Source organism: Rhodamnia argentea, chromosome 2 (assembly GCF_020921035.1).
Source record: "Rhodamnia argentea isolate NSW1041297 chromosome 2, ASM2092103v1, whole genome shotgun sequence".
NCBI lineage: Eukaryota > Viridiplantae > Streptophyta > Magnoliopsida > Myrtales > Myrtaceae > Rhodamnia > Rhodamnia argentea.
This window is the reverse complement of record NC_063151.1, coordinates 3,150,253-3,171,818: the sequence shown is the minus strand read 5'-3', so window position 1 is coordinate 3,171,818 and position 21,566 is coordinate 3,150,253. Positions and strand designations below refer to the sequence as shown.

General features: G+C 41.2%; 3 protein-coding genes across 4 annotated transcripts; all 3 read right to left on the bottom strand.

The window, feature by feature from the left end:
- Window positions 1–636: 636 nt before the first annotated feature.
- Window positions 637–3,522, bottom strand: LOC115749803 (5'-adenylylsulfate reductase-like 4). 2 transcript variants are annotated; one of them, XM_048274685.1, is made up of 5 exons: window positions 3,027–3,522; window positions 2,087–2,274; window positions 1,886–2,010; window positions 915–1,368; window positions 637–853 (listed from the first exon to the last, which is right to left on the bottom strand). In XM_048274685.1, exons 1-4 carry the CDS (start codon window positions 3,204–3,206, stop codon window positions 932–934), a joined length of 930 nt encoding a protein of 309 aa, XP_048130642.1. In that variant the 5' UTR covers window positions 3,207–3,522; the 3' UTR covers window positions 637–853; window positions 915–931. The 2 variants fall into 2 exon arrangements, with proteins under 2 accessions (XP_048130642.1, XP_030542629.1); XM_030686769.2 differs by having other exon boundaries at window positions 637–1,368.
- Window positions 3,523–5,214: 1,692 nt separating this feature from the next.
- LOC115749802 (protein WHAT'S THIS FACTOR 1 homolog, chloroplastic) lies at window positions 5,215–6,659 on the bottom strand. Its single transcript, XM_030686768.2, has one exon. The coding sequence runs from the start codon at window positions 6,618–6,620 to the stop codon at window positions 5,430–5,432; it is 1,191 nt and encodes a 396-aa protein (XP_030542628.1). The 5' UTR covers window positions 6,621–6,659; the 3' UTR covers window positions 5,215–5,429.
- Window positions 6,660–7,542: 883 nt separating this feature from the next.
- LOC115749801 (probable pectin methyltransferase QUA2) lies at window positions 7,543–14,829 on the bottom strand. The gene is made up of 9 exons (XM_030686766.2): window positions 14,416–14,829; window positions 13,067–13,804; window positions 12,847–12,979; window positions 12,034–12,274; window positions 10,912–11,137; window positions 10,600–10,775; window positions 10,191–10,494; window positions 9,432–9,570; window positions 7,543–8,116 (listed from the first exon to the last, which is right to left on the bottom strand). Exons 2-9 carry the CDS (start codon window positions 13,774–13,776, stop codon window positions 7,958–7,960), a joined length of 2,088 nt encoding a protein of 695 aa, XP_030542626.1. The 5' UTR covers window positions 13,777–13,804; window positions 14,416–14,829; the 3' UTR covers window positions 7,543–7,957.
- Between the last annotated feature and the right edge of the window lie 6,737 nt (window positions 14,830–21,566).

Genomic DNA, 21,566 nt, shown 5'->3' with positions numbered 1-21,566 from the left:
TACCCTGACTGAACGTTTGTGGTTTTGCATTTCAATGTCAAGCTTATCAAAATGCGTGGAGCAGATTAATGCATAGCGAATGTCTTCGCCCTTAACATAAGTTATCATTAGCAAGGGTTCTACTATACATATATGCCATCAGTCCAATAATCGAGTTTCTTGTTGGAAAGGAAGTTGTAAATGCAAAGATGGCATGCGAGTGGCAACGACACATGACACTTGATCACGTTTCCCTCTAGAGGAAATGACATGAGGAAGCCACGGGAGCACGTGCAAAGAAGCATCTGCAGAGGAATGAGAGGACAACCTTGGACCTGCACATCCTAATGCACTTGAAATGTCGTTGGCATAGTCTTGCGGAAAGCAGGCATCTTTCTAGTTATTTGATTAAGGTGGCGATTCATTTCCATTACGTCACGGCTTATTGTTAGTAATCCACCAAAGGTAATTTAATTCAATGTTAACTTGAATGTCGATATCTTTATGAAATGTCAATGTCGTGCCACATTTCACTCACTCTAGAACATAGACTGCAAGAGATCGGTACTTCTGTGTAATCCAACAAATCTGACTCCAAGCAGCACTCTGTGAGATGCAAATTACTGCATAACAGTTGTAGAATACACAACACTCGAATACCCCAAAAAAGATAAAATAGTGCCTTCTCCAACAATCATGATGATCATGTTTTGCCACAATGAAGCTTCAAAATCTACTTCCTCCAAAGGATATCAATGTACAAATCTGACCGAATGTCATTCATCAGGAATAAGAATACAAAGTGATCAAAACGATCATCAGATTATCAGTTGTCCACGTTTAATGCTTAGCCTGTCTAAAGATGAGCTTATGCAACGAGGTTCTGCTGCCGAGTTCTCACTGTGACTTTCCATACCAAAAGTCTTGAATCGCATCATCATTTGCTAAATGATCAATGACTCCTGCTCGTGCTTGCATCCCCGATCGAAACGGTAGCAAGGGATTTGGAAGCCCAAACACCAGCATTCCTCGCTCCTTCCTGTAAATTGCTTCTCTTGCGTGGTTCTTTAATAGACTGTGATAGCTGCGTGGCCCGCTTAAGATAAGCCAGGAAATGGCCTAACAAGCTCAGCAAACCCATATTTTGGATGTGCCTTCTCCATGCCCACCGAACGCATGTGGCGAGAGTTGGATAGAGGAAGTACAGCAATCTCAAGAGCACAAACGCGGTCGCCAAAGCCAGATATGTTTCATGCCTGAGCATATTCTCAGGTGATCTTGCCCACCAGAATGGGCAGCTTTCCGGCTCGGTGGTATCATGCTTCTCATAATTTGATAGGGTTCTCATTTCCTCCAATGATGACCACTCCGAGGTCAAAGGCTTCATACCTAGCATTCATGTACAATAGCTGATGTTTACTCTTAAGATCGAAGAAAATGCAGTTGCAGCCATAACAATTTTGACGGAATCTTGCATGTCCAAATGAAATACAGTAATCAATAAAATGGATGGCCTGACCCGAGGTCGAGGGAGAAAATGATATCAGCATTCTCGTGTAAATTAGCAAGAGAAAAAATGCCTCATAAAAGGCACGGTCTCAAACCCCCGCCAACTCTTCTCAAACAATGCACAAGCATTAAATGGGAACATGCACCCTAGAAAAGAGGCACATTTAACCAGGCAGAAAGATCCTGAACAAAGGGATCACATGCACAAAAACCATAGCATTCAATCCATCAGAAACTGATCTTTACTTCAACTAATCTGATTTGTGACATAAAAGGTGGCAAAGTGACAGTTATTTAGCTCAGTACTCACTAGTTGCTATCATTCAGACTGCAGAGTAAAAAGAAGGAAAAAGGAATCAAAACAGGATGGGCACAAGACACTGCAGGAAGAACATACCAGTGACAACACCGTAGAAAGTCACAAGAGAATCAAGGGTCCGAGGGCCATGGTAGGATACAATAAGTGTGGAATTCAATAGGAAAAGCATCGGGAACCCATGGACACCATATTTTGAGAGGATGCTGCAAAATTAGACCCAACTTTATTCTCAAACACCATATAATGAATCTCCAACTCAAAACTAAGGGCAGAACAAACCTTGGGCGTACAGATGATTCTTCAATTGCAAAATGAGCAATGGAGGGATACAAAGAGGATAGGAGGGCAAAACGTGGTCTGATCACCCTTGAGAAAGGACACCATGATGCATAGAAAAGCTCAGCTACGTACTCCTCGCTATTCTTGTGGACCATACTCAGTGCCCTTAGCAGTGAAAGCTCGTCACCCTTCATATAGTACAGATGAAAATCTCATCAAATTTTTTATGGATGTATTCACCAGGAAAATAAAAAAACCCCCAAGTTTCACTTTGTTTCCACTACCAAATATTTTTCCCTAAATACAGTTTTGTCAGGCTCAATCTCATACATGCTTCCATGAAAGAACACTCGTATCAAAGAACCAAATTTTTATACGACTCTTCATAAGCTTGAAAGTCGATGCATAGGACAGCAAAAGAAGTATTTTAACAGCAATTCTAGTTTTGCTTCATTTGAAGAATGAAGAGCTAAAATAAACATTGTTCCAGCATCCCCCTAAAAAAAAGGAAAAAGCAGAAATTTTATCTTTCTAAGAAAAGATGGAGGCAATCCCACTATTCTGCTGACCAACCTAGAAATTCACATTCAAGCCCCAAAAGAGGACCAAAATCTCAGCTCAGCTGAACAAGAGAATCTGAATAACTCAACTCCAAATCTAAAGTCAATCTCTCGTGCTCTCCAACATGAGATCGGTTCTGGCTGTACTTTTCAGCCTAATCATGCACCGGCTGTGACATCGATCATATGGTTTAAAAAAAAAAACCCCCATTTCTCCATTCTGTCACTTGCATCCAGTAGAAACCGACCTAAACCTTCAACTAAAATCCAGCCAAAAATCTACCCTTTCAACAGAGCAATTGGATGAACGCAATAAACAGAAGACATCCAAGAAACTGATAAAGGCCAAAAACAACACAAAACATGAACCAATCTAGTACCTCGGTGACGCCAACGAAGTTGAAAGAGTCACTCCGACCATCCAACGAACAGCGAGAATCCCCAAACCCTACGATCGATCCCGCAAGCGACTCCTTCTCGCAAACAGCGCTGGTCGGCGAGCCTTCGACCGGATCCGAAACGGCAACCCACGCAATCAACATCACCACCCAAACCCTCATGGCCAGTTCAGCTACCCACCAGAAGAAGGGATGGTGGTTTGGATTTATCGGGGTGGGACGGGGACGAGAAAAACTGGAAGATGAATGCACAAAAATTGGGAATTTTCACATTGGGGATTTCATTGAAGTTTGACACTTTCTTGTGTATAGGAATATTCTCTTTGTTTTTTCCTGGTGGGTTTTTGCTGGGGGGGAGATAAAATGAATGGCGAATGACGAGGCGGCTTCGTTAATCGCTATCGCTATCGCATTTGGCTGGGCGTTTGGGAGGTGCGGTGGTCTCGCGTTCCGGTTGGTTTGGTGAGTGCTTGGGCGTGTGGGTTAAATTGACAACTTCCCCTCTGTATGTACCCGTTAAGGACGCCAATGTATACTCTTTAGTACTTCCAATTTCTAACGAGAACAATTACACTTTTGCTTTTGTGCATAGGTAATTCTGTCAACCATTGTCTCACCCTCGCCATCGATCCACGACTTTTAGCTGACCGTTTGGTTAATCATTAACCAGCAACATGCTCGCAAGAAATTGATACTCCAAAAAATTAAATAAACTCGTTTAATTATGAGATATAAAGTTATCACGTGATTGATATATAAGCTATTTAAACAGAGATCTAATATGAAGAAATTGTATAAATGTTTATGCAAAGAGGAATTTTGACATTTGAAATCTTGTTATAAAGACATTGCAGGACCCCCAAAAAAAAAAATCCAAGCATTAATGTTGAAAAATATCAGAAATAGGATAAATTTAAAGAAACACGCATTTATTCATGGACAAGGGGAGGGGAAAATGATTAAGATTTCACGAAAGCAGAAGGCTCTCTTTCCTTATATCTATTTACTTTAAAAAATAGTTTGGGCGATAGGTTACGTAACACAGTTTAGTTTACAGTTGTTTTTTGTGAACTAAACCATGTCATAAATCTAAACCCGCCCACGAGTCCACGGGTCGACCCGAGGGACATTTACCCGAATGGCACTTTGGGGCCTAGCTAGAAAAGGCTTTTTAGTTACAAAGCCCGGTTGGGCCCATGGCGGTTCGATAATTCCATGCGCAAAATTTTTATTACGGGTGAGTCTGAGCTACCCCTTGACCACGATCTAAGGGCCTGGCCAATAATAGTGAATCTCCTAATGTTTGTTTGCTTTTGTAACCATTTGGTGAAGAAAAGAAGCTCTCTTTTCTCTAAGAGAAAAAAAGGGTTATCAACCATCTAATTAGGTTCTCCAAAAGAGAATTGAGCGTGCGTGATTCATTAGGTTCTCCAAAGAGGTTCTCTCTTTCAGGTTATTTGCTCAAACCCCACTTAACTTTGTCAAATATATCACAAGACAGCTTTGGGATACACATCTAGATGTGAATTGGGCGTGTCCTTGCTGCATTCCGACAACAAAGCTGTCGAACATTCAGTGACAAACATCATGACCGACCTCGCAGAGTCATGCGAACTGCGAAAACCAGAAAGAGCTGGGAATTGGCAGAAGGAAGAACTTCATCTTCCTCCAAGTGATTGGCGAGATACACTTTAACAATCGTGAATAAGATGGGTAACCTGCGAGCAGCGACAGCTGAAGGACCTAACGCAACTAATGCCCAAACTGCATTTTAGTCCTTCGGATCTCTGTATAAATATGGTAACTCTGACTAAAAGAGAAGACAGATTTGAGTTAGTTTGCTAACTCATGACAAAAGCTAAATGAAAGCACTAAGTTGTCATGATTGCAGTCCGAGAAGCACGAGACTGAAGCAGTCGATCTAACACCTATTATCTTGATGGACCATATGATTCACTGAAACAATGCCATGAACTCAGCTTGAATTTGAAGAGAAGAAAGGCAATTGCAAGTTCCTCCGCAGGTGAATTCAACGACCGGGTCGGCCTTCTAAAAGAGATCAGATCTCCCGGTGTCGCAAGCTTCATCATCCACCCACCCTGTTGTGGACCCCCTCCGAAGACATCCACATTAATCATGAGCATCCAGAAAACATTTAAGGAACTTCATCTAAATGACCAATTCTTAACTTGTCGAAATCTCTCTGCCCCTACCAGAGCATCCACTGTCGAGGACATTACATGGGCATAATCTATGAACTCAAAAGCAGAAGGGGAACGGCATCTGCTATGATCCTCCCGATGTCCAAGTCAAGGAATTACTCCCCATCTGCCATATTGTCGATGCTCGGAATTTCAAAACTGTCATGATACCTCAGCCGGCCATCTATATCCTCATCCCAGGTTCCACACTATTCATTCCAGCATACTTATATAACTTCTCATTGAACAACACCTGCGGGTCTTTCCTGATCAGAACACCGCTCTCATCATAAGCATCCTTCAGGAAAACCACCCAGTTCATCTCCGTTCCCGCCAGATAAAAGGTCCTGGGCTGCTTCAAGAGCATCTGGTAAGTATGCTTGGTCAAGCTAAACTCCTCCTTGAACTCGACGATATGGTGTATAGACGCCCTCTTCTCCATAGTCAAGCTCAAGAACTCGTGCAACACACCGACCCTATATTTCTCCGCCTCCAGAGTCCACAAATCCAAGCTCGCCCCATCCGAGTAAGGCGAAACGAGCGGGAGCGTGTTCAACAGATTAAGCTTCCCCGTGTCGTCCGCGTCCAGATCCAAATCCCTGTTATGCTTCACAGGGAATCGAAAAGCCTTCTTCACTCCATCTTCATCAACCACGAACTCCCTCTCGAGCTCACTCACCGCCAAATGCGGGTCCCAATTCACCAGCTCAAGCACTCTTCTCCCATCGTCGTCCACAACCACCCTAAAGTAATCCGGATAGTTCAAAACCCTATCCCTAAAATCCTCAGGAATCCCAAACAGGGACCGACAGTGATAAATCTTACTCAGCGCAATTCGCTTATTAGCAGACATCATGAGAAGCTTACGCACCTTGTTGACCCGATCGATTTCCATCGAGTCCGCTATCCGCCTCTCCTCCTCGAGCAGCTCCTCCATGAGGTCGGTGAAGCCGAACCACATCTTGTTGTCGATGTGGCGGTAGACCTCGAACAGGAGAGGGTGGCGCTGGATGGAGCGGACGACCTTGCGGCCGCGGGGGAATCCGAGCTCGCGGTGGAGCTTGCCGGCGTCGTCGAGGCGGAGGACGCGCTCGGGCTGCTTGGCGAGGAAGTCCTTGGACCGGGCGAGGAATCGGAAGTGGGAGTCCCGCTCGACGATGGACTCCAAGCGTGGGATGCGATTGGGGACGGTCTGGACGAGCTTGGTCCGAGGGGAGTCTTCCTTCTTGCGCTTCTTGCGGAGGGATTTGGGGAGCTTGGTCTTGAGGAAGGAGGTGGAGAATGGGGAAGCGAGGAGATTGCAGAGACTAGGGTTTCGGAATGGGGAGGTCTTGGGCTCCGGGTTTTTGAAGAAGAAGATGACGCGCCAAGCCATGGATCGAGTAACGAGCAGATGGAGCTACGTTGCGAACGCTTCGAGCTATCGCAGATTTACCCATTTTTTCTCGGGCAACACCTTCTCTAATAAAATCCTAAGAAAATTCCAAATTAGGGTCTCATTTTTCCAAACAAGAGCTTGAGGAGATCACCTTAATTCCAAATAAAGGCTTTAAATGATCATGACAATTTTAAATAAGAATTTCCTTCGCCCACCTATCAAATATTTCTGTCGGACATTTTCGTCCAAATATAATTTAATTGTAATATTTTACTTTAGTACGTCTTTTTTTCTATGCTACCATTAGCGAGGGCTTGGGTAAGGCGACACTCGTCCAGCCCTCTCCGAGCATCGCCAGTGGCCAGCCATCATGGAGACCGACCACCAGCAAAAAAAATAATTACAACAAGATAAAAAAAGGACAAAAATGCTCATACTAGTTAAAAGATCGAGGAGATTGTCATGGTCACTTTAGGTCTTATTTGAAAAAAATCCACTTCGATCTCTTATTTAAAATAAAATTCACCTCAAGCTTTTACTTAGAAAAATGAGGACACTTCAAGTCATCGATTAGGATTTTCCCTAAAATCTTTATAAGGAAACACAGATGCACGATGTGGAGTCAGTTCATGTATCAAGCTATTACTCTGTTCCCCTTGTCAAATTCTAACAAAAATCTATTTGAGTAGAAGAGAATTCCCTCTGTGCGGCACAAGCTTAAGCATTTGCAAGGAAGGAGACCCACCTCGTCTCTTTTTGGCTGGAATCTAGACGTGTGAACAAAAACATAAATGGTCCGACCAAAACCAAAACAAAAACAAAAACATGAATGGCAACTAGCTTAGGACCTGACGAACTGGTTCTTTTGGCACAAACCACAGACAAAGAGCATTCAAAATTGAGAAATTGAATGGAGGGGTAGAAGTAGAATCCATTCATATCCTAAATGCAATTCCGAAGCATTGTACAGCAAAAGGCGCTTGCTTTATTCTTCTGATTATCTATGCAAATCTTAATCAACCTCTCTCGCAGTATAGTTACAACGAGACATCATAATAAAGAATTGAAACCCTATATTTCTCAACTGTGGAGCGCCTCAATGGCATAATTACAAGTCCCCTACGCCGCCTTACGGCTCCGTAAGAGTTGTGTTGTGGTTTGGTTTCCACCAAAGATTCACCTGTTTTCTATTACCTTTCCGGGCTATCTTGTCTTTGTCCGGAACGGATAGTCGTCCTTCATAGAATAGCTGTATGTTTGAAATTAAGAAACTGAAGCCAACGAATGTGATCCAATCCGATCCAAACTTTCATATGTTCCCATGTAGAGTATAACTAGCTCGATGGCTTCTTCAAAAATGGTTTCTGGCAGATGAGGAGTCTCTCATCAGTGTTGCTCTCTACTCCTATAACTCGTGCATCCCACTTGAATCGAGTGGACAGAGCTCTCGCCGAATCAATAAAGGCAGCTGTATCGCGAATTATCACCCAACCCTGCACCAACCAATAAAGCAGAAAAGAATTGAGGAAACAAGACTCATGAGCACATTCATTGCCAACAAGGTATGCGCATCTTGGGACGGTGTCCGCTTGATGGCCGAAAAAATCATATCTAAGAACTTTCGCTGTCATTGATCCTCCTCAGATATAGAATTTTCTACCCCATGCTATGATACATGTCAACACATATTTGCAGTTGCACAATAGTTTGTCCAGCTTGACATGAATTCAAGACAGATGAAGCTACTTCAAAGCAGCCAATTCTGGCACACACGTTTTAAAACTGCCTATTCAATTTAAATCTCATTCATTTCAATCTGATACAGTAGTAGACCAGCCAGAATCAACAAATGACAACTTCGTCAAAGTGATTGATGTGAGAACTCCGACAATCAATCTATGAAAGGATTGGCAGATTAACTAATTGAAGATGTAACAAAGAAAATCTAAAAAAGTAAAATTTTGAGAGATAGCCTTTTTTTTTTTTTTTTGGGTCAGAGAGAGAGAGTCTAGTTGGATTACAGCCTATTTGTATGATTATCAACCCCAAGGACAAACTACTGTGTGACAGCTGCTTAGCCATTCTGTAACCTTCTCATGGCTGCTACGGCAGAATAAGCGATCTAAGACAACAAAGAAGACAATTCTATCAAGAAACATCAAAGCTCTAACACTGGGTTCATTCCAAAAGATTAATAACAGGCCAATGTTAATAACTATTTAATAGGGCTAGGCTATTAATAAGTCTGCAACCGCGTCAAAGATGCATATTTATGGGGAATATGCTCCACATTGAACAGCACATCAAATGTAAATCTCAACGCTCGTCATGCAGTCCTCGGTCATCGGCTTTGATTTATGTGTGTGTCAGGCCAGGACAAAGGGAAATTGACTAGCCTAGAATTTGATCGCTGATCGAATGCGAAGTACGAAGCGATCAAGTGGAAGTAGTACCAGCGATAACCAAACCCCTCAACCAACCATGTATCCATGGACACTAGGGATGAGGAAGGGGCTACCCGGCTACGGAAGCTTGTAATTCATATTTGTCACTAATATGGCTGCATACAAGAATTTTGTTGCTTGGAAATGGAGAAGCAAAACAACAGAAATTATTTTTGTCGCTAAAATTGGTATCATTAGTGCATGAGCTCATATCTGTGTAATTTTAGCCCATATAGGATTTACTTCATGAACAAAAACCGTGAAAATATCAAGAGGAAATTTCCTTACTTTTATCAGCAAAAGAAAGAACTGAGAGAGAAATCTGTTTTGGGGGGGGAGACAGAGAGATCCATTGATGTGGTACCTCTGGACGAAGTATTCGGTCAATCTCAGCAAAAAGATCAAGCATTGAGCATCTGCGATTCTGGTTATTTTCAAGGGAGAGAAGTCCTGATGCATGAACCATATCATAGGTTCTGGGGTATGTTGGAAATCCTTCACACCTGTGAGGGAAGGGCAAAATACACTTATGAGACTACATGAACTTGCAAAGCATGTATAGGAAATTATGCCTACGAGTTACTAAGTAGTATTATCCAGATAATGGGTGCTATGCGCTATTTATGGTGCCAAGACATACTTTCACATATTGCTCTACAATTGACAACTTATGCTCCTTTTCTTTCGGGCAAACAACTGATCAGGGTTAGATTTTCCAAGCAAACTGGCATTCTACTTGTTTTTCTTTCCAGCCCCACAACTGAATGCTCACACCTCATACTGCAAGCAAAGATTGATGGGCTTCATTGCATAAGGCTCCAAAACCCTGCTGCAGTGATACGTTGCCAGAATGTATGGTCTATGGACATTTTCTTGCCATGTTCAAGACTTTCAATGTCTGATCTCTTGTTGTTAAAAAATGCAAAAGAATGTATGATGTTTGCGAATAGCTCTAAAAAAAGGCATCTTCTCCCAAATGTATGATGCTAACGAATAGCTATGAAAAAGGTTCTCTTCTCCACCAATTCAATATATAATCCTAAGCTGGACAAGAATATAGTCCTTGGGATTAAAATTTTCATAGACAACAGGAAACAAGGCTAGAAGAAAGAGGTCAAATTACCAATCATGCCGCACACCAACAAGACCTCTGTCAAGAATCATTGACAGGTAGTTGGGAGCACCAGTTGGGACCACATTCATTACCCACACAAATTTTCCCGCTTCAAGCAATGCTGCATTAAAACCACCAAAATGAGCATTCATGTCTAGTACATTGCGAACCATGTTATACGGTGGCGAGGGATCTTCATCTCCAGGCCTTTTAGGATGATCCGAGAATATCAATGGCGACAGGAGAGACCAATATTCACGGACAGCTGCTCTCCAGTTGTCTATGTCCTCGCTTAAATCTTCTGGATGCAGACCTGACATTATGCATTTACAAATGTTCTCATCATCACTCATGACATGATGTAATAACTACCCACAAAAAATGCTGAAATTACAGTCTTGAGAAATGTGAAGGTTACCATAAAGCTTAAGTTCAGTCACATTCAAATTAGCCCTAGAAGGCCAAGTTGTCTTTTCTTCTATAGGGATCCATCGCTTGCTTCTTATTCCTCCAATGCACCCTTGAAGAGGACGGTTGGAAGGAGATTCAACATCTTGGGCTTTACTGCAGATTGGAGGGCCCAAACCAGGGTTCCTGTTTATTTAAGCATTAAATTTAAGACAGGGTAAGGAAGATTTTAATGTGCCAGAAATCTATATGCAAATATTTGGGGTTTGCAAGCAACAGATGTTACAAACACCGATGTAAGCATTTGTGAAGATTGCCTTACCTGGAACCATAACAACTTGTTTTGCTAGTCTTTTTCCATACAACAGTTTCATCTTGTTGTGACAACAACTCCCAGCACAGGCTTTCAGCAAAATCGTGAATGAACTTCCACCGTTTCTTATGTACTTTAATACGACTATTCCCATGAGCATTTGTAATCGGGGAAGTCCAGACAAAATACCCACCAGGTTTAAGAACTCGATCTGCTTCCAACAGATACTTCCCATCTGCAGATGGAGGAGGAATACAAGTGTTTAGAGTATAGAAACCACAGTAACAGGAAATGGGTGAGATTCTAATTGCAAGAGAATGGAGCTGCCTTGCCAATCAAGACATTAATGCTATTATAAACCTCTTTGGAAAACTTAAAATCATTCTATTTCTCGCTCGTAATAAGTTCACATGAAAAGCAATGTTAGCCAGAGTTCGTCCACATTTCTGTGGCATTTGATGATCTCCTTGTAGAAATAATAGTTGAATGCTTAGAAGTATATAAGTATGCGTCACCTAAAAAAGAATCGAATATCTAAATGGTCAGAAAAAATGCAAAAATCAGTCCTGATGACTTGGTTAAATTAATTTAAAGTATTCGTAAGAGAAAAACTGCTCAACCTGTACATATTGCTCTGAATCAACATCGAAGCCACTAGAGGATCAATATAGAAACAAAAAATGGTATCTGGCTGTGACTTTCTTCCATTTATAATCCAATCAGGAAGTATCATGATTTCGCATTAAGGAACAAAAGTTGCACAGTTTATAGGAGATATATTCTAGTACTGATTCTGTTAAAGCTTCCCTGAGGGTGGATCTAAGCTCTAACCTTTTCATGGGTCTATCCAGGACATTATACAGAGCTCAAAGGATGTCAAAACATATAAAGTAGTAAAATAATGCCATTGCATTTAATCTGATATTCGTGCGTGAACCTCAAAGAAACTTAAAGAGATCCTTTTTTGCCTAGTAGGCATGGTAATCGATAAGATCCTCATTTTCTCAGACACTTCCAAGAGTAGTCCACAAATTTATTCATTATGAGTAAATCATACTAATTGGACAGATGTTTCAATGTGAAGCATGTTGCACGAGTAGACCATGCTTTAATGAAAGTGTCAAGAGGCACCTTTTTGGTCCCAATCAATCCCACATCTCAAGCAATGCAGCATGTCAAATGAAAGAGCAGGGTAGGGCAACTGGGTTGAGTTAAATGAACTGATCATTGCTGGAAGACCCCTTTCAAGGGTCAGTTGAACCTGACTTCCAGAAGTCTCATGGTGTGCGATGCACATAGTCAAGAGTTGTTTGGAGAAGAGATGGGCACCAAAACTACCATAACCACATCCTATATCCAAGATTGTTCTAACCTGAAAACCAATGCAAGAAGAAGCTTAAAGAGAAGTACCAGGAAGTGAATATATATGATCAACGTGCTCTCAAGAACATATAGCGATTAAACGAAAACTAAGGTGTACAAGTCAAAGCTTTCAGAACTAAAATATGAAAGTTGTCAATCGGCTATAATATGTCATCTTTTTACATGAGACTGTAATGACGAACTACAATTTCAGATATCCAGCTAATAGCAGTGCCGGCACGCAGTGCAAGAAAAAGTTCTTTTACAATGATAACAAACAGAAAGAAATTAGAAGATGCATATGTCCTTTTAGTACACATGGATTCTCTCATCTCAGGGCCAGTTACATTTTGATTTAGCTGCAATGAAATTACATCACGAGGAAGATGACTTTGGCCAGAAATAATGAATATCTTGAAGTCGGTTTCAAGCATCTAGCATTACTGTCATCCAACTGAAAGTGGAGTGCATGAAACATGATAACAAGTGGCACCAGAATCCATAGTAGGTAAAAGGAAACAATAGAAAGCACAAGCATCGTCGCAGGTGGGAGTGATAATCAATGGATGAATCTCCACTTACCCCAGCTTTTGTAAGTTCATATTCATTGCTAAGACCAATCATTTTCGCTATTTGCTGAGCATAGTCTTCCACGCCATCAAACATAAGAGAAGCTGAACGGAAAGAAATCTGCTCTTCCTCCAGCATCATCATCCTAGAAAGGCAACAGAAGTGGAATTAATAGTATGTACGGAAATAGAAGTGTGATATAACTAGTGATATTATTAGCATGTCCACATACCTCTTGGTCAAGCTCCCCGAAGAGAGTACCTGCTGGGCAGTAATTTTAACATTTGCAACCCAGATAATATCTTTCCCAGTGGGCCACCTCAAAGGGATTTTGTAATTTGTAGGTGGAACAACCAAACAATGTTGTTTGACAGAATGCCCACAATGTCGCTCAAACTCATTACCATCTGAATAGCCCAGAGCAACATTTTCTGAAACATTATAGCATGGCACGTAATTCTCAAACTCATCAGGACAAGCTTCCAATTCTCTCAACTTTGTCGGCCCAAGAGAGAGCTCCCCTATGTCCCACAAATCCGAAAGAACTCGAGCGTGGAGATCCTTGTAGTGCTGGTTTATGTGGCCTCTGGAAGAGGTCGAAATGGATATTGTCCACCAAAGCGATCCAGTAACAGCAAGAATTACGATCAGGAAAAGACTGGATCTCAGAGCAAGCATTATCAAGTGGTGTCGCTTCCTAGGACTACTGGCAGAGCAGGGATCGGATGCAAAGCCATTCTCAAGATTAGTGAACTTAGCAGGGGAGTTACTCGAAAGTAACTGAGACGGGAACTTCAGCGGTGGATAGCTCAGGTCAGAAGAATCTCTTTTACTCAAATCTTCCTTTTCACTTCTGTCCTTCATCTGAGAATCCCACAAATCCTGGCTGCCACCACCGGAGATCCGCGCCCCGGAACTTCCTCTATGCAGTGGCCTCGACATTTCACACCTGATTCTTTACCGGACGAATCTGAATAGAAAAAATAGTAACTTTTTCAGCGAAATGAACTCGAGCGCACTTCACTCAAGCACGATGCATCGAGAGAAGCAGCACAACACCAAGAAGCAATTACCCAATGGGACCAAGAAACGAAATGCAAATGGATCAATCAAGAAGTCCATGGGGTCGGTTGGATACGGCCAGAGAGTGTGTGCCGCAATCAGAGGAACCACCAGATCGGTGTCAAAGACAGTAGTAAGCTAGATCCATGTACGAGGCAGAGCACGATGTTTTCGTTACAGAGCATAAGCCAAAAGCAAAATCGAAGGCATATGAGGAAGCAACTCAAAAATTCGGATAAGGATAGAGACCAACCAACAGAAACCAAACTAAAATCAAACATGAAAGAAGCAAATGCATTCACGGATTGGAGACTACCAAACAGCAGAATCTCTACTTATCAAAAGGAAAAAGAAAAGCAGACGGACTGGCGAATTCACTTCCAGCGAGTTCGTTACGAGCTCAATTTCATGGGGTCAAAGTTCGCATCCGCCGAAACTGAAAGTTGTACCTCCCCCAAAAAAGCTAAAAACACAGCAACCCAGAAAAAAAATGAAAAGACAAAGAACACGGAGAGAGACCTGCTCGCACAAGATTAGCTCACTCGACGACCCAACACAGAACAAGGACGGGGAGCTTCTTCATCTACAACAATCGTCGCACCCCGAATGCAGCACCAAAATCGGGGCGGCTAATGACGAAATATCGCCGGAGGACTACCCCGAGCCGAAGCGCGGATTCACGACGATTCAATCACGCCGACTGCAAAATTCCGATTGCGATTGCTCCTCGAGAGATTCCTCTGGCTCCCACTTCGCCTCTCTCTCTCTCTCTCTCTCCCTCAGATGGTGAGGTGAGGGAGCTGGAGGTGTAACAGAGCGAGTGTGGGTGGGGGAAGTGGACGAGCGCGTGTGAAAGGAGATTTTGTAAGCAGTCGTCCCAGTCGCGACACAGCTCGTGAAGGCCTGAAATAGTATTCTTTTAACTCTCTCTCTCTCTCTCTCTCGCTCTAAAAGATCTGGATTTTAGTCGTTTCTCTTAACTCCTGCGAGTAAAAATGAAAATGGGCGCCATTAAAGACGCAGTCCCGATCTTCATGCGATGGAAACGAGCTCTCGCTATCTGCAAAACTCGGCCATTTGAATTTCCGTTCAATCCACAGACTTTAAAGCCAAGCACTGACATTTTTAATGAACCTTTTTCGAGATAATTCCCCTACCATCTTGACCTTAGATAACACCATTCGAATTAGAAAATAACGTAACGAATCGGATAACAAAGAGGTACGACTATTATTTCAAATCGATCATATCTACTTATAAGAGATAAATGTTAAATATCTATCCTTTAAATTTGAATCCACGATTCGACATAAGAATCTTTCTCAACGTCTTTCAAATGATTTTATGATTTTGTAGCTCATGTTGTGAGAGATTGGCATCGATTTAAGTTCAAACCGAATCCCAACGAAAGATAAAATTCAATGACCAGCTCGTGAATGCGGTATCAAAAGAAGATAAACTTTTGTAAGTTTACCCTTCGGATGTCTTTGAATAACCGCGCATTATCTCGTCGACAAACGAACAATAGATTTAAAAAGGGAAAAAAAAATTCCCGTGGTCCAGGAAGCTGGCTACCGATTCAACTCAATTTGGCTTTCTGGCACTCAAAAAGGGTAATCATCACATCCATGACCGAGTCTCAACCTCAATCCCCCAGTCCTAATCATTTCGAGGCGGCTTCCTTCTGGTGCTACGTCGATTTCGGAATTCATAAAGCGAACCCTATAAAATAATACCTCATCATCGTACGCCTTGTCGACATAATGAAAAGGATTCTTCACAAAAGGAAAAAAGACAAAGATAGTAATATCTTGTTGCGGGGGGTGATTTTCTCAGAATCTGGAACGGAATCAAATGAGGTTGCAAAATTAGTCGTAGGATGTAATGGATCCACGCCATGCCACTTTAAAAAAATACACATCGAAATCCGTTTGACGCGTGAATTGACCCACCTTTTTCCACGAACAGGCCGAAAAGGACTCGAGCCAGTGGTGCAATGGAGTAAAGTCATGGATAAATAATGCCCAAAATTTAATTATGGGATGACCGTATTTAATGCTTGCGTACTGTTTCTTTTTTTTTTCTTTTTTTTGGCGAGTTGGGGGGGTCAATTAAATAGAATAAACGTAATAAGATAGAATTTATTAAGTATAGTCTCGGTAAATACTTGTAATGCATATATCGATATTTTTATAATTGCGCTATTTCACATTAAGCATACTTACCAGGTGCATAGAAAATACGTGTTAGTATGGTTTGGCTGATGAATGGGTCAAGAGATAAAAATAAGTGACGAGGTAGCAATTGGACTGTGACATTTCTCTCTCTTTTTTTCCGCTAATATGAATGAAATGCTACTTTGATCCAAAAAAAAGAAAAAAAAACTCTAGCTTATTTATCATATATTGTTTGTAGACGAGATAATGTGCGGCTATTGGAAGCGTCCAAAAGATAAAACTTACAAAAGTTTATCTTGTTTTGATACAGCATTTCAGAGCTGGCCATTGAGTTTTGTTTTTTTGTCTTCACTATGATATTTTTCCATTCGGACGAAGTTTGAACTCGAATTGATGTCGTTCTCTCTATAACATGAACATACATTATCATAAGAATATACTTCAATATCCGGTACTAATTTCATTTTTCACTAATCTGATACTAATTTTTTCTTTTTGGATCAAAAATCTGATACTAATTTAACGCAACGATTTTTATATGGCCAAGCTTGGTGGGATTGCTGTTTTAACGTTACGCAGGGAAAAAAAAAAAGGAGATGGGCCCACAAGCCGCAGCAAGGGTCAACCTTTTGCGAGGTGCTACGTAAGAAAAACCTCGGGCTGAGGTCAAATGCGAGGTGAAACGTGGGGCCCATCTCAAGCCCCCGCCCAAAAAAAGCCGTCGCGTGTGGGGCCCACCGGTGCCCCGGCCCGCCAGTCGGGTGAACTCGGTTCGGGGTCCGCGTCGGGGCGTGCCGTGGATAGAAGGAGTCGCTGAGGGTGCGTCACACCGGATCGGCCCTCTTTATTTCGACGAAGAAACTGAAAGGAAATATTTTTTCTTTTTTTTCTTTTCCGGGCGGGGTTGGGGAAATGGTGGAGGAAACGCGGAGTTTTGTTTTACTGACGAAATAAACGAAACGATGGAACGCGGAATTGGACTTTTGAACGAACGTCCGAAGCGAGTCTGGAGTTTAGCGGAAGATAAGGATGAGCTGGACGTGATTTTGCTGTCATTCCGTACGGACTACAGCAGGCGTGGGACCCGCTCTCGCAATGACATGATTATGGTCGCGTTTATTAGTGACGTCGGACTAATCCCAAGATAGCACCGACCCAAATCGTTGATTTAACTCGTTAAGATGACCGATGTGATATTTGAAGCAAACACATTTGATACCGATAAAATAAAAGGTATCATCCAAATTCCGCAGACTTCAAATTTATTTTTTCTACTTCGTGTGATCCGATCTTAGTACTTAATTAGATTGAGGCCGAGTTTAAACAGTGTTTTTGGACCGAGTGAATCACGGGCGTCATGAAGCACTTGAATCTTTTGCTAATCTTATTGGATTTGGAGATTTATAGTTACAAAATTTAAAATATATATAACTAAATGGTGTTTTAAATTGATTAGGAGATTCGTGTTCAAGCTTTGACTCGAATTCGTAGTAAGACTTACTTGTCAATCAAGTCAAAGTTAAAGTTTCGAGAAACTTAATCGACCTAAAAAATTGAGTTTTTAATCTTGTCCAACTCAAGTATAGAATTAATTTACGCCTAATCGAAGCGAGGTTTTTTTTTTGTTTTTTTGTTTTTTGGTTTAGAATCGAAGCGAGTTTTCTTGAGGGATTTGAAATGATTTTGACAAGGAAATGTATTATCATGATACTATGGAGACAAATTTTTTGTGCAAGTCAAACTATCTAAAAATTTAAGGACGTGTTTAGATTGGTTGCGACTTTTTATTGCCTGCTCAATCAAAATTTCGTGAAACGAACATAATTTGACTTTCTTTCACTTCGAAACACCCAAAACTTCCGCATTGTATAATTTGCGCATGTCACTTAACAATAATCTATCGAAGGGGCGGATTCGTGTACCAAGGTGGATTAGGAAAACTGTAACACGAATTATGGCCCCACCCATGAAATTACACCTTGGAGCACATTAAAATAAAATTAGATAACTATCCAAAAAGGACAGATATTCAAAGGTTTCGCCGTACCGTGTTTCCGGCCCTGCGCAATCTGTCAGTGAGGATTAAATTCGGGTCGGCAACGATTTGTCCGATCCTCGCGATCCTACCAAAAGAAAACGAGAAGAAAAGCTGCCACCGTGGGGTTGCCTAGCCGCTATTTTGTCTTCCTCCTTCTCTATTTTCCCCCCCGGCCTCCGAACCAACGCAAAAAAGAAGAAGAAGTTCCTGGTTAATATGCTTTCGCCACTTAATGACGAAGGCGTGACATCCACAGTGTGCGAAAAGTATAGAAATTTCGTGCTTTAAAGTCACCGTAACTAATTTTTTTATTTCATTCTTTTCAGTAGATCGAAATATTATAGCTTAATAGAATCCACCCGGACACGCTTTTAATGTATTCGGAAAAGAAATCTTCATCGTGCAGTCGGTGGTGGGCGCGAAAGCCTGGCTTGGCGCGGCGAGATCGGAAACATCTATTGCGTACTTAGCTCGAAGGCAATATGCAGTTATACCGTTTGGGCATTTTTCATGGAAATTTTTTGAAATTTCTGACTTTTTGACATCGTTATATGTGTTTTTTTTTGTTTCGCGTGATAAGATATCGTGAAGCCATAAACTGCTGGGCAGAGCAGGGCATGGCGATGGCATGCATTTAGCTTACCATGCATGTGCAATGTGTCGGCGCTGATTCATTAACTACGTCTTCTAATTGCGCCGTATCCTTCAACGAAAATGTGGGGACACAAATGGGCAAAGCACGGCTAGAAAATTACCAAAGATAGCAACTCCCTTTTGGCTTGCTCCTCATTGTATATCCAAACGAAATCTTTTGATTTAGTGGACAACAGATTACCGATTCGCTCCAAGTAATTAGTCGATGAATAATATATTTATTATCTATAGTAATTTATGTCTAAGTATTTAAAAAAAAATACTTTTCATTCCTTCATTTTTATAGACGATCGTTTTCAAGAAAATATCTATTAAACATAACTTCAACGAAAACAAACAGGGAAAAGTATAGGAAAAGTCCTAAATCTATTGCATTTGTAGCAATTTAATCCCAAATCTTTTATTGGTGTCAATTCGGTTCTAAAACTTTTGAAGTCTTTCCGACTAATTTTGCCTGGATATTGCTAACGTGGATGCTGAACGGGCTACGTGTCACGATCGACATTGATGAGAACATTTTTAATAGTATTTTCATATTTTTTGATTTTTTTTATTTTTAAAATTTTCCTTTTTCTTCCTTTCTCTTTTTCCTAGTTCCGCTGGTGGCTGGCTATGGAAGGCGAGGGCGAACACTAGCAAGGCCAACCCTCGTTCAGGCGACGGCTTGCCATCGAAGAAACCCGAAAAAGCAGAGACAAGTAAAAAGAGAGAAAAAACAATAAAATTATTAAAAATTATTAAAATAAAAAAATGTCCATGTTAGTGCAGATCGCGTCACGTGGGTCATCCGACCTCCACGTTAATAATATCTAGCTAAAATTAGTCGGAATGATTGAATTAGCTCTAAATCAAAAGGTTTGGGATTAATTGGCATCAATACAATAGATTTAGAAAGTTTCTCTTCAAATCCACGAGCGGCATTTTATCTACCAAAAAAAAAGAAAAGCATCACGATTTTTCAAGTTGTTATCGTTTCTGATGACGTCGCGCTTCTGGAGTCGCTATATAATGGGACAGCTAGGCGAAGGGGGGTTGATTTGTTAGCCCACTTATGAAACCGTGGTATGCGGATTATTAAATGGTTTCTTTTTAATCTTTATTGGGTAGGTCGCACACCATTAATTAGAGCCACTAATCTGTAATCACCGAATCCTAAGTGGATCTTGACCTTCCACTTTGACCTATCCATCTCTCCCTCATGGGGATTTTAATTTGGAGGAATCAATCGACTGCTTTGTGGACTTATTTACCTAAGGGCCAGAATAAACCGGTGTCTTAGAGCACTTACTATGAACTAAACCGATCTTCAATGCAGTGATTACGCAATGTGAGAAAAGTCGGTGTATGTCTTTCCGAACGATTGTTATTGACAGCTTTTTTCTCGAATCAAATCGATCGTATTTGAATATGAGATCCTATATTTCAATTCAATCAAATCGAGCTAATCACATTTGAACGAACCACGAAACTCGATTAGGTCGCATGTTTTAAGTTCTCTGATGTAGATTTCTCTAACCCCATAGAAGAAGTCCAATTGAAGATCTCCACCAAAATTGAAAGTAATTAAGGAAGTCAACAGTATTCCACGTGAGGTCGGCGTGGGGCTTTGACCCGACCATCCTGTCTATTTTTATTTTTATTTTTAACTAGGATGATGGATCTACCGGCTCTTCATTTCGCTAATTATGGCCATGGGGGACCAATAAAGAGCTAGGGAAAAAGACACTATTTGCGCAATTATCGCCTAAATAAACAAACCATAGTCCTCCATATTTTCTGCAATAGGCAACGGCTAAGTCTAGACCCTTGAGGGCAACATCAAGCTGAAAAATGTCGACTTCTGGTGGTCCTTGGACACGACGAGGAGACATCAACAATCAATAGTCAATCAATAGAAGACCCTTTTAAAAGTATCGAGCCATGATTCGAGTATGATGTTCCCAAACATTTATGCCTCGTAAATACGAAAACGGCTCTTCGAATCAGCAAAAATTATATGCCGGATGTCTATCTTTGGACAAGTTCATGGGATCAATTTCCGCGTAAAATGCACGAGACACGTTCTATCCGTGGAAGACTATCAATCTTTTAACAGGGCTTGACGTGTTTTGTTTTTTTAACTTGCATGTATATATTATGCATGAAAAAGTGAAAACACTGATTTAGCAATTGGATCCTTAAACTTTCGATTCTCGAATTGATTTTCTAAAATTCGTCGTCGTGCTTCGCTCCGTCCTTTTAATGAATGGAAATTTCATGTGACATTTTTTTTTTCACACAAATGACAATGATGTGACGCTGAAATTGGAAAAAAAAAAAAAAGGACTAAACACTGAACAAAACGAAAACAGCCAAAACACGGATCGTGAAAAGGTGAGGCCCGTGAGGGCAAGAAGTGGGCCGTTTTGTGGGACATTCATGCTAAACGACACCATTTTGAGTGTCTAGTCGTTTTGTGTTAAACGACACCATTTTTGGATTTTTTTAAAAAGTCTCATTGGCTTATTAACGATCACGCGAAGGAAGAAATTTACCGAAAAACGCCCCTTCAGATTTTTCAATCCACTAAGAGCAGATAATGTCAATGAGAGAATCGACGGTACAAAGTTTAAGACGTAAATGTCGAATCGATACTGATTTTAGTATTCATGCAGTACGTGCCGGAATATTATTTATTCGAAAGCTTCTTACCATTTTTCTCTTTCTTTTCGAGCCCAAGAACTTGTTTCGTCGTTTATTTTTTTTACCGAGGCTTCCGTGCGAATGATTTCGCTCGCAATTTAACGAATTAGAGTAAAATC

Coding starts and splice junctions, on each gene's coding strand:
- LOC115749803 (XM_030686769.2), bottom strand. CDS start 3,206: ATGAGGGTTTGGGTGGTGATGTTGATTGCGTGGGTTGCCGTTTCGGAT. Junction 2,011..2,086: donor GAATCATCTGTACGCCCAAG/GTTTGTTCTGCC, acceptor CTAATTTTGCAG/CATCCTCTCAAAATATGGTG. Junction 1,369..1,885: donor TTTCTACGGTGTTGTCACTG/GTATGTTCTTCC, acceptor CATGAATGCTAG/GTATGAAGCCTTTGACCTCG.
- LOC115749802 (XM_030686768.2), bottom strand. CDS start 6,620: ATGGCTTGGCGCGTCATCTTCTTCTTCAAAAACCCGGAGCCCAAGACC.
- LOC115749801 (XM_030686766.2), bottom strand. CDS start 13,776: ATGTCGAGGCCACTGCATAGAGGAAGTTCCGGGGCGCGGATCTCCGGT. Junction 11,138..12,033: donor GATTGATTGGGACCAAAAAG/GTGCCTCTTGAC, acceptor CTCCATCTGCAG/ATGGGAAGTATCTGTTGGAA. Junction 10,776..10,911: donor ACAAGTTGTTATGGTTCCAG/GTAAGGCAATCT, acceptor TTAAATAAACAG/GAACCCTGGTTTGGGCCCTC.